Source organism: Phaethon lepturus, unplaced genomic scaffold (genome assembly GCF_000687285.1).
Source record: "Phaethon lepturus isolate BGI_N335 unplaced genomic scaffold, ASM68728v1 scaffold6878, whole genome shotgun sequence".
Taxonomy (NCBI): domain Eukaryota; kingdom Metazoa; phylum Chordata; class Aves; order Phaethontiformes; family Phaethontidae; genus Phaethon; species Phaethon lepturus.
This window is the reverse complement of record NW_010556842.1, coordinates 8,589-22,311: the sequence shown is the minus strand read 5'-3', so window position 1 is coordinate 22,311 and position 13,723 is coordinate 8,589. Positions and strand designations below refer to the sequence as shown.

At 39.1% G+C, this 13,723-nt stretch overlaps 1 protein-coding gene across 1 annotated transcript in view; it reads left to right on the top strand.

The window, feature by feature from the left end:
• Positions 1-12,896, top strand: part of BRAF (B-Raf proto-oncogene, serine/threonine kinase) — a 63,055-nt gene extending 50,159 nt beyond the window's left edge. The window contains exons 13-18 of the mRNA XM_010292572.1: positions 965-1,011; positions 1,555-1,673; positions 2,452-2,583; positions 5,280-5,414; positions 6,273-6,426; positions 12,874-12,896. Coding sequence (XP_010290874.1) covers positions 965-1,011; positions 1,555-1,673; positions 2,452-2,583; positions 5,280-5,414; positions 6,273-6,426; positions 12,874-12,896 — 610 coding nt within the window. The remainder of the gene's footprint in view (positions 1-964; positions 1,012-1,554; positions 1,674-2,451; positions 2,584-5,279; positions 5,415-6,272; positions 6,427-12,873) is intronic.
• The last annotated feature ends 827 nt before the right edge of the window (positions 12,897-13,723 follow it).

Genomic DNA, 13,723 nt, shown 5'->3' with positions numbered 1-13,723 from the left:
GTAATCCTTACTCCCAGAGAGGGCAATTGAGTGAGTTAGAATTTACAGAACTAGCCCAATATTGTGTGTCGAAATCAGAACACTGTTGTAAGATCAGAGAAATTGCCCTCCAGCTGGAAAACCACCATGATGATTGCAGTTAATTGTGCCATTTTTCTACTAACTATTCTATTACATTTTCAGTCCAGAGGTGGGGAGGTGTTAACAGCAAGCAGCCTCAGCCTTCTGTTAGCCTGCTCATCTCCCCAGGCTCCCTCTGTAGGTAGTGGAGATGCAGAAGCTGTTTTCTGAGTGTGATTCAAAGCAGAGACATAAATTGGGGCTTTTCCAGCAGGTTTGTGCCAATCTTATTGACTAAACAAAGAGCCATGGGAGACTAGTTGCCTAATTTAGGCTGTGTCTATGCTGTGGGGCAAGTACACCCTCTGTGTTCCCTGCAATCTGTTTATCCAGTCTGCAATCAGGGGATCTTTTTTCCAGACCCATACTAAAAAGCAGTCGGCATAGTTGAGTACACATTGAGACTGGGAAGCACATTTAGCTCACGTAATTTAGAAACACGTTACCTAAAGCTGTGACTAGCTCTCAAAGTGTCTTGACAGTCACCATTAAGGCTGGGAGGCAGAACCTTCAGCACTGAATGGCATGTCAAACACTACTGAAGTTCTTTTGGTTTTATTCTGAATAAAATTGAGTTATAACTGAAAAGCAAAAGTTGTTGCGTAATTGTTATTTAATTCTTCAGTAGCATCAGGTTTGAACTGGAAATCTAAGCCTTATTTTATTTTTGGGTTTTTTTGTGGTGACCGTTGCAGGAATTGTCATGGGTAACTGAAGTTTTACCACCTTGATAAATCTGTGCAGTTTGAATATCTACAGAATTTGTGTTTCAGTAAAGTGAATTTTGAGTTGTTGATTAGTGAAATATCATCTAACACACCTAATCTGTGATGTTCCTTTTCAGTTATTTGCATGCCAAGTCAATCATCCACAGAGACCTCAAGAGTAATAGTATCCTTCCCCACAGATGTGATTGTGGAACATGACAGCATTCCTGGGTGGGGTTTTTTTCCTGCCAGAAAAGAACTTAGTGATGTGAAGAGCTGTTCATGTGTGAATATTTGCTGAGTTGAAATCTTGTTGAGAAGGGGTACTATCACTAGTAGCAAAGTAAGGAATGCTCACTGTGTCTATTGATGTGATTGCAATAACGTAGCAAGTTTTGTTGTGGTGTTGCAAAGATTTTTGTACCTGTAATGAAAGATTATACCAGTTCACTCATGGAATATTTTCAGCATCTCATACCTGGCATTTCAAGAAAGCCACCTAGGCCATAGTCTGTTCAGCACTGGCCCAGTCATTACTTACATAACCCTTAAGTACCATAATTCACCATGCTGGCTGCTTTAGAACCTGTATTATATGAAAACCTTCCTCGGTGGTGGTGGATAGTTAAAACTGTTATGTCTAATGTTGCAAATTTGAAGCTGTTTATTACTCTTGTAGGACAGGACTGGTACTGCTTGTTTGTTTTCCCTTAACATTTCCCCTTAGATATTTTTCTTCATGAAGACCTCACAGTAAAAATAGGTGACTTCGGTCTAGCTACAGTGAAATCGCGATGGAGCGGATCCCATCAGTTTGAACAGTTGTCTGGATCTATTCTATGGATGGTAAGCAAGGGGGAAGGGGTGTGTTTGTGGCAATAAATTTAGTTGCCTTTGGCCAAAGTTTCTAAGACTATCCCTCCAGCACACTGGCATATACAAGCTATCTTAAGCTGGAGAAGAGAAGCAGTGATATGAAGTACTAGATCAATGTTTTTCAGTTCTTCTTTAAGCATATGTTTTCCAATAGTCAGCAAAAGAACTTTAGTATCTTCTTCCCTTATTCTGAGTTTTAAACTGAAAAGAAAATGGTGGCTAAGGAAAAAGGGTATGATTAATCCAGGGTTGAGAAGATGAGAAAAGCCGTGGAAAACATCCTGCAAAGGAGCAGAGGAACTAGCTCAGCCAAAAGAAAGATGCTCTTAAGTTTTAAGGATTCAAGCATGGTTACTCTCAAGAGGTCGTACAACTTGCTTAAGGCTTAGTAAGTATAGTTACAATCTCCTGTGCAACTCTGCTTTCTCCCTTTCTCCCTGAAAAAAATGAAGGCTCTGTTAGTTGGCATTCTTTTCAGTTTTGTTGTAATTCTAGTTTCAAAATAGCTTCTTGGCCTGGACAAGGTCATTTTGTTCTGTTGTAGAGGAAGGAAGGGATCACCAAGCCACAAAGAATGGATTTTGAAATTGATGTCAACATCTACTCTATATTAGGACCAGTAACATCTGAAAGCAAGAGTGGGCCTTGCACCTGTTATACTCTGGACAAGTCCGTGTTTTGTTCCTGGTATGTGAGGTACAGCCTGGTGTGGTGAAATAAAAACTAATTCTTTCCTTTTATGGTACAGGCACCAGAAGTTATTAGGATGCAAGATAAAAACCCATATAGCTTTCAGTCAGATGTGTATGCGTTTGGGATTGTTCTTTATGAATTGATGACTGGACAGTTACCATACTCAAACATCAACAACAGAGACCAGGTAAGGGAAGGGAAGGAATGGACTTCAGTCAGCCGTGGCCTGAAACAGAGATTGATTCAGCCTTGTGAAGTACACATTCTGATGTTTTGTGCGTTTGATTTGTGTTTCTGATTCTGATGTTATGAGGTGACGTTTCTACATTTTCTAGATCTGCCTCAGCCACGTAGCACCAATTTACTTCTCGACGTGGTTTTTTTTGTTGTTGTTTTTTACTTCAAGTATAGATTTTAAGCTTCTGAGCTGGTTGCCAGGATACTTATTAGGGAGGGAGCAGGTTACTTAATAGTAATCTAGTTTAGAATAGTTCTGCAAAGGCAAAACAATCCTCCATATGTTCAGTTATTCCTCTCTCCCCCCACCCTCCCCTTGCATTGAATAATAGTTCAGCAACAGGATTGACAAAACGGAACAGCAGTCATCTCGCTGAATGTTTTACATTCATTTCAGTCTTGAGAAATGCATGCACCACCTAATTGAATTTCGGGATATCAGCATTTCTCAAATCCTGCATGATGGAGTATATGGCTTTCCAGAGTGTGAGTCTTGTGTAATAAGTGTAAGATTACTTAGCTGTGAACAAATATTCCTTGAGTCTAATGATACCACACCCGTGTAATATATCTTCACAGGATAGGCGCATCTGTGAAGGCATATCTGATTCATTATTTCTCTGTCGAATCTGAAAATAATATCTGTGCATCAAGATCTTTGGTGTAAACTATTCAATGTCTGGGCGGTGATATATTTATGTTGTTTCTGTGTCCGCATCCCTTGTTTTTTCACTGTCAGTACTTGAGAATTGCAACCATAGCAACGTTCATCTGTGAATGCCATTTTATAAGGCTGCATCCATATTTGTAAGAACACTTCATCCCAATTCATCAAATCTGGAGTGACTCCTTTTTAAAAAAAATTATTATTTTTATTTTTAGTTGGTTTTGCCTTTTGAAAGAAGGGAAATGTCCAGATTCCTGGCCAGATGGATATAGCCTTCTAAAAGCAGTATTTGGGCATAGTTTTGTTTTTACCTTTTGAGATTTGAAAGATGAACCCAGTGCTGTGAGTGCTTACAATTGAGTGCTGAAACAAATTTGAGATTGCAAGTGAAGCCAACATGTAAAGTGTGATCTAATGTCTTGAGTTTTGTCAAGAAATGTCTTGAGTTTTGTCTCAGTCTATTGTCTGAGAAGACATAAATATTGCTCACTCTCTGTTGGTGCATCTGCATTAGCTACTATGGCACAACTGAGATTCTTAGTGAGCAAAGCATTGTTCTTGTTACACCCCAGAAATTTTCTCTCACCTTAAAAGATGTTTCTAGACAGGCTAGGACTGTTCTTGTAGTAATATTCTCTTTTCTATAGTTAAAATAAAAGTTTAATCCCTATATTATTTGTAAAGAGAGTATCGGAAACATAAATAATAATGATTTTTGAATAATTTCAACTTTAGTGTAAAAAAGAGTAACTTCTAGATGATGCTAAGTCTCATTGCAGCAGAGATGAGGGATGGGGTAGACAAGTCTTTAGTGTTAAATGCTGCTCTGGCACATAGGGATTTCTAAAGAAACCATATGGGAGTTTTATACACCTTCTTGATGCCAACACAGATGCGACTGCAGCAGAAAGTTGAAAGAGGACCAGGATTGTGTTAGTATAAATAACATGTATAGCTTGCTTAAGATGTGGGGGTTTTCTGTTTTTGTTTTGGTTTTTTTTTTGCCAGTGTCAAGGTATGAAATATAGTTATACTTCATTAAATACAAGATATGATACACCTGCAGGGTCCGTCTGAGTATTCAGAAAAGGTAGTGATGATCTGTTGCAGCATGAATGGATCTTTGATTAGATAGTTTGAGAGAGCTTTTTAGTGTCAGTGCAACTGCAGTACTCAAACCACACTGCATTTGACCTTGGCTTGACGTGATGATGTTTGATATTTTTTATGTATCCAAGAGAACATTAACCATAGTTATGCTTTGCTTTCCTGCCTTCTATTAGTTTACTTTGTTTTATGCTTAAGTTTTATCCTTAGGTGAAATATAAGGCTTCCATGTTAAAGGAATTACTGTAAAAATACAAAGTCTGTCTGTGTCCTACAGAGTAGAGGCAGTTTCTCTTTTTCTTTTGGGTTTTTTTTTTTTGAGGGGTGGGGAAGGTGGTCAGATATCAAGAATAAGCTTTTGTGGTGGAAAAATATATGAAGGAATTTATGCTCAAAAGGTAAGAGTATTTAATATCTGAAGTCCACATGTTTCTTAAAATACCTTTCAGTGTGAACTTGCTGTTGACTTATATTATAAAACACAATATTTATTTTTACAGAATATTTATTTTTAAGCATTCTGTTCCTGCCACAAGGTTGCTTATTCTTGTTTTTGTAACAGTTTTGGACACCAAAGAAATGTTCCTTAGGTGGTTATTTCTATAAATGGTAACCATTTACTAGTGTTCACGTTTTGCAGAAATCTCTCTTAAGAGGAGGAGGAAAAATCTAAATTTTTTTTCTCCGTACTGAATAGATTAGCAAGCATTACTGTAATAATCTTGGCAATTTCAGTACCACATAATGTTTCCTAGGAGCAGAAAACTTGCTGCTGGTACTAAAAATGGTCTAGCAAAACGTTCATCTTTTGTTACTGTTTGTTCTATGGACTCATCTTCTTCCCCTTTCATCTTTTTTTCCCTTAAATAAAGATAATTTTTATGGTGGGACGAGGATACCTATCACCAGACCTCAGCAAAGTACGGAGCAATTGTCCAAAAGCTATGAAGAGACTAATGGCAGAATGCTTAAAAAAGAAGAGAGATGAGAGACCCCTTTTTCCACAGGTGAGAAATGTTCCTTTTCAGTTCTCAGTAGACTTGACAATTCAAATATTAAAAATAAAGTTCAGTTATGAACTCACTGGCCGGTTCAACATTTTTTTGTTTAGTGCTATAGCATGTAAGAGTACTGGTTCAGTACCTGGTTAGTGCTGTTTAATTAGAAATGCTCACTTTCAATTCAAAAAGCAGGTATTAGAATGATTTGTATAGTTGGAAAAGCATTTATGTGTTGGAGAAAGTTTCAACTGAAATTAATAATCACAATTAGACACATAAATTAGAACTTGCCATGTATGTTCTCAGAATCTTTGTTACCCCCCTCCTTGCTCTTCCCCAGGCTTTATGAAGGGAAACTGAGAGCTTTGTCACAAAACCTGATTTATCATGCCTGCTGAGGAAGGTTTGGATTCTAAAAGCTTCAGGAGGGAAACCTTATTTTTTTGTTTTGAATGTAGCCACAGCGTTTTCAAAAAATAAGGAGCTCCCCCTGCTGGCATTATGCTAAATGGTATTAATGAAACTGCTGCCAAAGCTGTGTTTATTTGCAGCGATGGTAGGTATAGGTACTACTGCATAAACAAGGGGGCAAATAAAAGGCAACTATATTCATTATGCTTGCAGAGGGAAATCAGTATGCCCTGTTAAAGGGGAAAATGAGACAATTTCTTCCCAAAATACTCTCTTCAGCTTCTTGAGGATATAAACATCAGAGTGCAATGCAGTCATCTATTTTTAAAAGTTTCTGTTTAAATTTGTGTATAAATATTTTTCTCTAGTTAATTGATGTTCTGCCTTTGGTTTTAAGAGACTGTTACAACCTTGGAACAACAGATTTGATCACTTATTTTCTACTTGTTTTAGATTCTTGCCTCCATTGAGCTTCTGGCCCGGTCATTGCCAAAAATTCACCGCAGTGCATCTGAGCCCTCATTAAACCGGGCTGGCTTCCAGACAGAGGATTTTAGTCTATATGCTTGTGCTTCTCCAAAAACACCCATCCAAGCAGGGGGATACGGTGGGTTTCCAGTACACTGAAAAGAAATGTGAAAGCGTGTGTCTGTGTGCTGGTGTGTTCCTGGGCGTGCAACACACGTTCTCAGTGCCTACCAGCTATGTTTTTGAGGTTTACTGAGGGAATGAAGACTCACTTCCTAACACTGGGCATTGACTGTCCCGAGCACAAAGTCTGTGTTGGCAAGGAATGCTCTGGGAACAGCTGGCACAAGAAGGATTATAAGGTCACATAAGAGAAATGGGAAAAGTCACTTCAAAACAAGCAACAATTCTCTTAAGGTCATTGGGTGTTGTTTTTGCTTGCTTGTGTCATTTTTGCCTAGTTCACTGATTGGAATTAGTTACTCAGGAGTGTATTTGATTTTAATCTACTCAAACTATGGTGGTTTTGGGGTTTTGTTTTTTGTTGGGTTTTTTTCACTTAGTTGAGGTCGTTATATTTGAGCAGTAGGCTTTAGATTCCTCAGTAATGCTACTCATATGTGGGAAACAATTCAGTTGGAAAAATAAACTTAGCTTCAAGGCTGAGCACAGTCAAAACTTCTTGTGGTCAGCAGAAGTGAGCAGATACAACACAGAATCCAAAGGAAGACCTTAGTGACGTGTGACTCTTATTTTGAAAGTTGAAGGTTAAAATAGTGCTGTTTAGAAAACATCTCTTCATGCAGAGGAGTGGTGGTGTAGGTTTTTTTTTACTTTTTATTTTTGCCTAAATACTCTGACCTGCTATAGTTTAGACCATCTGAAAATGTTCTACTACAATGCAACATGGAAAAAATTCTGAATCTGCTTTTGCTGAACTGCAAAAATATTACTGGTAATGGTGCCTGTATCCTTCAATTACCACGGATTTCAAAATCTAAAAAAAACCACCACCACTTTAAATCTTGAGCATAACCAAATACTTTAAGAGAAAAAGGCTGCTAACACCCATAATAGGAAAAGAGGATTTGAAAAAGCAGCTGTTTTCATGGAAATCAGTATTATACCGTGAATTCTGTTAAGATGAAAGGTTTTAATTACTTTAATATTGTTAAGAATACCACTAAACATGCTTCTGTTCAGTGACAAATTGTTTTTTTTAATTTCCGTAGAAAAGCTGCTAGTTCGACTAGAAGTGAATCAGTTAGGCTAGGTATCTAACTGAGAAAGCTGGACACCTTACCAGGATCCTGTCAGCTCACTTTAAAGATTGTATTTTTCTCTGGAGCATTCCTCTAGAACAGGTGAATCAGAATAGTGCTTCAGGTTATATCAGTCTTTGATGTCAGATATGAAAACAGTAATGTTATTGACTGTGTTCTTGCATATTTTGAAATGAGTTATGTGGTTTTGTTTTGTTTTAAACTGCTAAGCTATTAATTTTCAGATTCTTCTGCATCGGAAACAAGCTATTGCTGCTCTTGTTAGGACTTCAAGGGCCAGGACTGTTCTTAACGGCTTCTGATTTGCAGAGAAGTTTGCATGTTGCTAGCAATAGGTTTTTGAAATAGATCAGGAATTCAAAAAAGGTTTTCTTTTCTGCTTTCTGGCAGCTAAGCCTTTTAAAACAGGAGGCAGAGTTAGAGAGCTTGACCAGATGTAGGCAATTTCTACATTTTCTGTCTGGATTCTAATGGTCTTTTTGGCTTCTGCTGTTACAACAGTTTGGGAACTAGCTTTTCTCATTTTGTTAGTCAAGAAAATTCAGCTGTTGAAATCTATCTCTATGGAAATAGTTATGGAGGACAAAAGTTGTTATTGTTTTAGAAAATCTGTTTCCTATCTTTCTCTTGGTTCACCTCATTTTGGCAGGCTTATCTTAAAATGAAAACAGGATTTAAGTGGTGTCCCACCCTCTTTTTTTTTTTTTTTTTTTTAATTCTATACAGTGAGAAGGAATGCTTCTTAAGCTTTGGAGTATGGTATTCAGTGTGGGCTACAGTGCCCATCTCAGTAAGAGCAAGAGAATGTTGCTGGGTTTCCTGCAGAATCTAGAAATGTGGCATCCCACACAGAAAAAGCTTAACCACACAGGGAGTTACAGAGAGTGCACAACCGCCATCACAGCCCTGCCCAGGCTCATTCTCTTTCAGGTCTGCCAGAGCAATTCAAACAAGTTATTCCTCGGAGTAGTGTTATTCTCCTTGTTACGATTGTTCTTCTGTGCTATAGGAACTATAGGGGGGGACAAAATGCTGCCATCTCTAGACATATTTGGCCCCGTTTCCTGCTGTATGGTCGTTAGAATAGTGCGTTAGAATTCTTCCTGTGTCACCTGTTCTTACACATGCAGCATGGTTTGGGATCCATGGCCATAATGTGATCTCAGCTTCTCACTAAACATTTTATGAAGACTAAAAGGAGGCTGTTTTTTGAGGATCATTAACTTTATCTGACGTAAAGGCATTTAGGGGTTTAACTTCTGTAGTTTGTAGTTGCTGGTCCAGTAAGATTTGTGAACTTATGTAGGATGAAGATACCAAAATACACTTGTGGATGTGGGTCAGTGTTCTCAAAGATGCAACTCGGCTATATTTAGAAACAGATACCTATAGGTCCTGCAAATAGGTTTGTAGGAAACCAGGTCTTTTTGGATGGGTAGTGAGATGCGAGATTCCTTTTTGCTTTACTTCCCTGTGTCTCCGTATAGAAACAAAATCTGTCTTGGTACCTTCTAGATGGACCAGATCCTCATACATGCTGCTGTATATTCTTCTGAGGATACTAATGATCTACATCAGGGTATGTTCCAGACTTTTATTTAGCCAGTGGATGGTACTCATACTAGAAGATCAGTGCAAGATCCGACAGAAAACTGTGTCTTTGTCATACTTTTTTGTGAATGTAATCCAGGCAAGGTGTTGGACTTTGGTGTTTCCCCTTGGTAAGTCAGTTACTCTCTACTTCAGTAGGCAAGGCTGGCACAGGCCTGGAAGGGACCCATTCTTCTCCTTACAATTCTTCTGAGAAGCATGGCATCTACCCCACGATAAGGAATACAGTTAAGATATTGTGCATATACCATAGTAACCTCATGAATTCAGATAACTTATAAATTTGTGAGAGTGGAAATTGGTAACTGCATGTTAAATCCTTCCAGGAATTAGGGGCAGCAGGTTCGCTCAGAATGTGCCCTTATAATATATCATTTGGACACAACATGGAAGAACTTGATCATCTTTCTAGTACAGAATTTTTGGAAGTGTGCATTTAAAATAGTAGTTTCCACTTGCTTTGCATGTGATGAGCATGAAAAGACTGTAGCAACTGACTCAGGGGCTCTGCGAGAAGTGCAGATTTTCAAATGCTCTACATCCTTTGGAAAGGAATTTCTTTGTTACCAGTCAAAGCAAGTATCTCAAGTTCTGCTTGGTAAAAAGCACATCACATGTCTGGCTCACAGTGAATAAAAATGTCTGGGTGTTTTTTCACATCCCAGATTGCTAGGTATGTGGTTTCATAGCTTCATGGTAAGCTGATCTCATGTGGAGCAGCCATGGCCCAGCTCCTTACCCTTGCACTGGCACATGTTCTAATCCACAGTCTGTTCCGCACAGTTTAGTGGGTTCCCCCCACCACCAACAGAGCAGCCTTCCAAAAACTGGTTAGAAGACTCTCCTTGCCCAGCAGCCTGAGTTAGCATTTGCTAGGTCAGCTCCTTGAGCCATCTTGTCTCAGGGCCAGATAGTGTCGGTATGGCCCAACGGGCAGGTCAGTGCTCTATGGCTCAGATCAGGAGGGAGAGTGGAACTGCAGTAGTCCCAGTTTAGATCAGCATGGGCCATTACAGAATGGCATCCGGAGACTTAGCAGGGCAGAATCAGTAGCCTGTTCCTGCAGGGCAGGACATATCAGGGCAAATTACTAAAGCTGTCTTCATTTTGTCCATTCATTGCTCTCAGGCGAGACCTTCCTGTCCTGCTAGAAAATGGCAAATTCACAGTGCTGGTTACTCCGTTTATCTCTATGCATCTGAGTCTCAGTGGGGAGGTTGCCTGTGTTCTCTCTCCTCCTGCAGATGGGTTCTTTTCAGAAGATAGAAGAACCAGTTACAGATATTTTGTATCTTCAGAATAGAAAGTGTGACATAAAGCATTTTAGCTGCTCCTCAGAAAGTCCTGTCGACACCTAGCAGGATGGAGGATTCCTGTACATGGATAGGTATAGCCATCTACATTCTTCATCTAGGGAAAGCTGTTACTGGTAACCGCATTTTAAATGCATCTAATTGACATAATCCCATTATTAGATGAACATGTTACCTATTTTGGTCTCCTATTGATTTGAGATCAGATTAACACCTGAATTTTGAAAAGGGAGATTTAGCATTAGCTTCTCAAAGAAAATGTCTTTGCTAAGGTTTTATTTAAATGCCAGAAAAGTCTGAAAATCACCTTTTTATAGCTACCATTCTATCTGAAATGCTTCTTGACTTCTGATCCTGTTTTTCCATTGCCCTTTCCCAATTAATGGTTCATCTTTTATGTTCTGAAATCCCTGTACAACTATTAAAAGCTGAATTATTACCAGAAATGGGCAGAAGGACAAGATGAGTAATGAGGGAGCAATCTCTTGTTTATAAATTGATCTTTAATCAGCAGTTTAGGAAAGCAGCCTGAAAAATAAATTAAGTAGAACATGTTTTGAAAGTGTAGCTAAGCATGAATGTCATTCTTAAAAATTAGCCTCACCGGCAATACTTGATGACATTTTTGTCCTCCTTCTCTTAAAAGGAAAAAAAAGTTGGGGGGAGGGAAAAGTACAAAAATAGAGATGTTTCTAGATGATCTTGTGAAGAGAGGTGGGAGATCGGTGAAATGTGCCAGAGAAAGAAGCAAGAAAAATTATCAAATATTCAGAGCCTTTTAGAGGGAGGGTTTTATCTGTTGGTAGAACCAGTAAAACAGGCAATTAGATACCTTGTGAAGCTTTTATCCTTTTGTTGTTACAACTTAAAACTGCCACCGCAGTCTTATCAAGACACATAGAGCTTGAGGTCTGTCATAGCCCCCGTGCCAGCTACCCTTATTGTAGCGCTTGGGTGCACTCCCTTCTCATTTCCTATGACATACAGAGCCCTCTCTCCCCTCTCCCTGCGTTCTTCATGTTCCCTTAGGTCAGCTGCTGCCACCAGGCCTGGTAGATGCCCTTTCTTCCCCCTCCCCATGCAGACTGCTGATCGTTTTCTTGGTTTCCTTCTTTATAGAGCAAGACATTCCATGGAATTAATGCTATCGGCCTAAAATTCTTTTTACAGGGATATTTCTGGTTCGTTTCCAATATTCAGAATAAGAATCTTAAGAAAAACCAAAACCAACAGAATACTTGGTCTTTGAAAGGGTGGAAGGACACCAAGAGAGGTGTCAACACCCTCCTGTTGAATAGCACAAAAGGTCTCTTCTGTCTGCTTATCAGTCCTTTATTTTTAGGAGAGCTCTGAGGAGTGCTCTCAGGAAACTAACCCAAAATTCATGAGGAGACCAACAATGGGAAGATGTATGTCCATTTCTTTTTCTCTTGCTCCTGAGTCCTTTTGGTTAAGCATAGTTGGACGACGCTCCTGAAAAATCCTATAGAATACAATTTCTTTGTGGGTGGCAGGGAGATTTTTTTGGTTAAAGTATAAGGTTAAGAGGATGAGTATCTCAGTTTCAGCTTCTATTCAACTTTCTGGCAAACTTCTTAAGACTTTGGGTAGTGATTTTACTCTGGGCCAGTTTCACCATCTGCAAAAAGGGGACTAGCAGTCTGCCTCGTGGCATGCCGACAGAATTTCAGGAGATCATTGCATGTGAAAGCACTGCATAGAATTATTGTTTATTCAGTAATTCTGAAGAAAGCATGGGGTCACTTTATTTGTTGTCCTCCTTATTAGCGAGGCTTAATTTCTGGTCTGGGAGTGAGTAGACAATCTCATTATTCTTATTTTTCTCACAGTAGGTTGCCATGCTGGTCTCTAAATCAGATTCTATCATTCTTTAATACTGTTTTAATACTCAGGCACTTTACTGTATATAGCCTTTAAAGGTTAATGGGTGTGTCAAGTAGTTCTTCATTACTAAACCAGTTTTACAGCAGAATAGAAATTAGTTTGCAGTCTGACACATTATTGCAATTGTTGTTTTTCAGGAGGATATATGTGCAATAGGGAGTTTAAAGTGAAATTCAACTGATGCATTTTATTTTCAAATGCATGATGGAATTAAACTTTGTTTGAACTTTTAGACCTCTATCCTGGGAAGAATGGGTACAGCTTGCTTTCAAGAAATTCTTTTTCGGTAAAATATGCTGGGTCTGTATTCAATGTTCTTTCACTACATATTCTTTTGTGCTTTAATTTTTAACAGTTTGCATTTTTTAACATCTTTTATATTCAGCCTAACGTTCAACTAGTCTGGAGAAAATCTCTGACTACCTAGTAACTGAAATCACCTATTTAAACCAAGCTCTTGTCCTCCCTCTACAGGAGAATTTGCAGCGTTCAAGTAGCCACAGCACCATGGCAGCACCCACTCTGTTATTTAAGTCTTGTGTTCCTACAGTTTCTTAACATCAAAACTCTATTCTGCTCCGCAAAACCTAAAGCAATTTAGAAAAGATATCCATAAGCTCAAAAGTGGAGCAGAATGGAACTGCCAGTCCAACACAATGGGAAAAAGTACCTTTTTGGGAACCAGAATCCTCTGCTGCCAGTGTTTCTCCTTCAACACAAACCACCACGTGCATTCGGAGACCCGCAGTGGCTGCCTGTGCCGTTGGCATCATTCCCAGGAGAGAGGAGAGAGCGCTCGTGGTTTGACTGTGGTGCTCGGGCATGAGGGGATGGAACTGCTGCTGCAACTTAGGAGACTTGCTTTGGATGGTCTGCCGGTCGGCTTTCTCCCTCTAACAACGTACCATCAGAGGCTGAATATCTGATGAGTGCTAATTTAAAAGAATCATCCTCCGTTCTGATCTTTTTTTTCCCGGTGTACTCACTGATTTATGGACAATGCAGTATCCCCTTTTCACTGTATTACAATGTTAAACACCTAAATCTGTCTATATTACTGGGTTTTATTCCAGTAAAATCAAAAGTGGGGGGTGATGGGAGCTGGAGAAGATGTTACTCTAAAGGCAAAGAGGTTAACCTGAAGGAAAAGGGGATGCTGCTGCACCTTTTTTCAGATTTACTTTATCACTTCTTCAAAAAACAAACAACCACCAACCTTAACCTTTTCCAGTATTTTCTTGGTGTGTGCATATACAATGTCTTTGAGAAGGATCAGGTAGATCCTTCTTTTGTTGGTCCAGCAACAAACTGAAGTTTAAAAAAA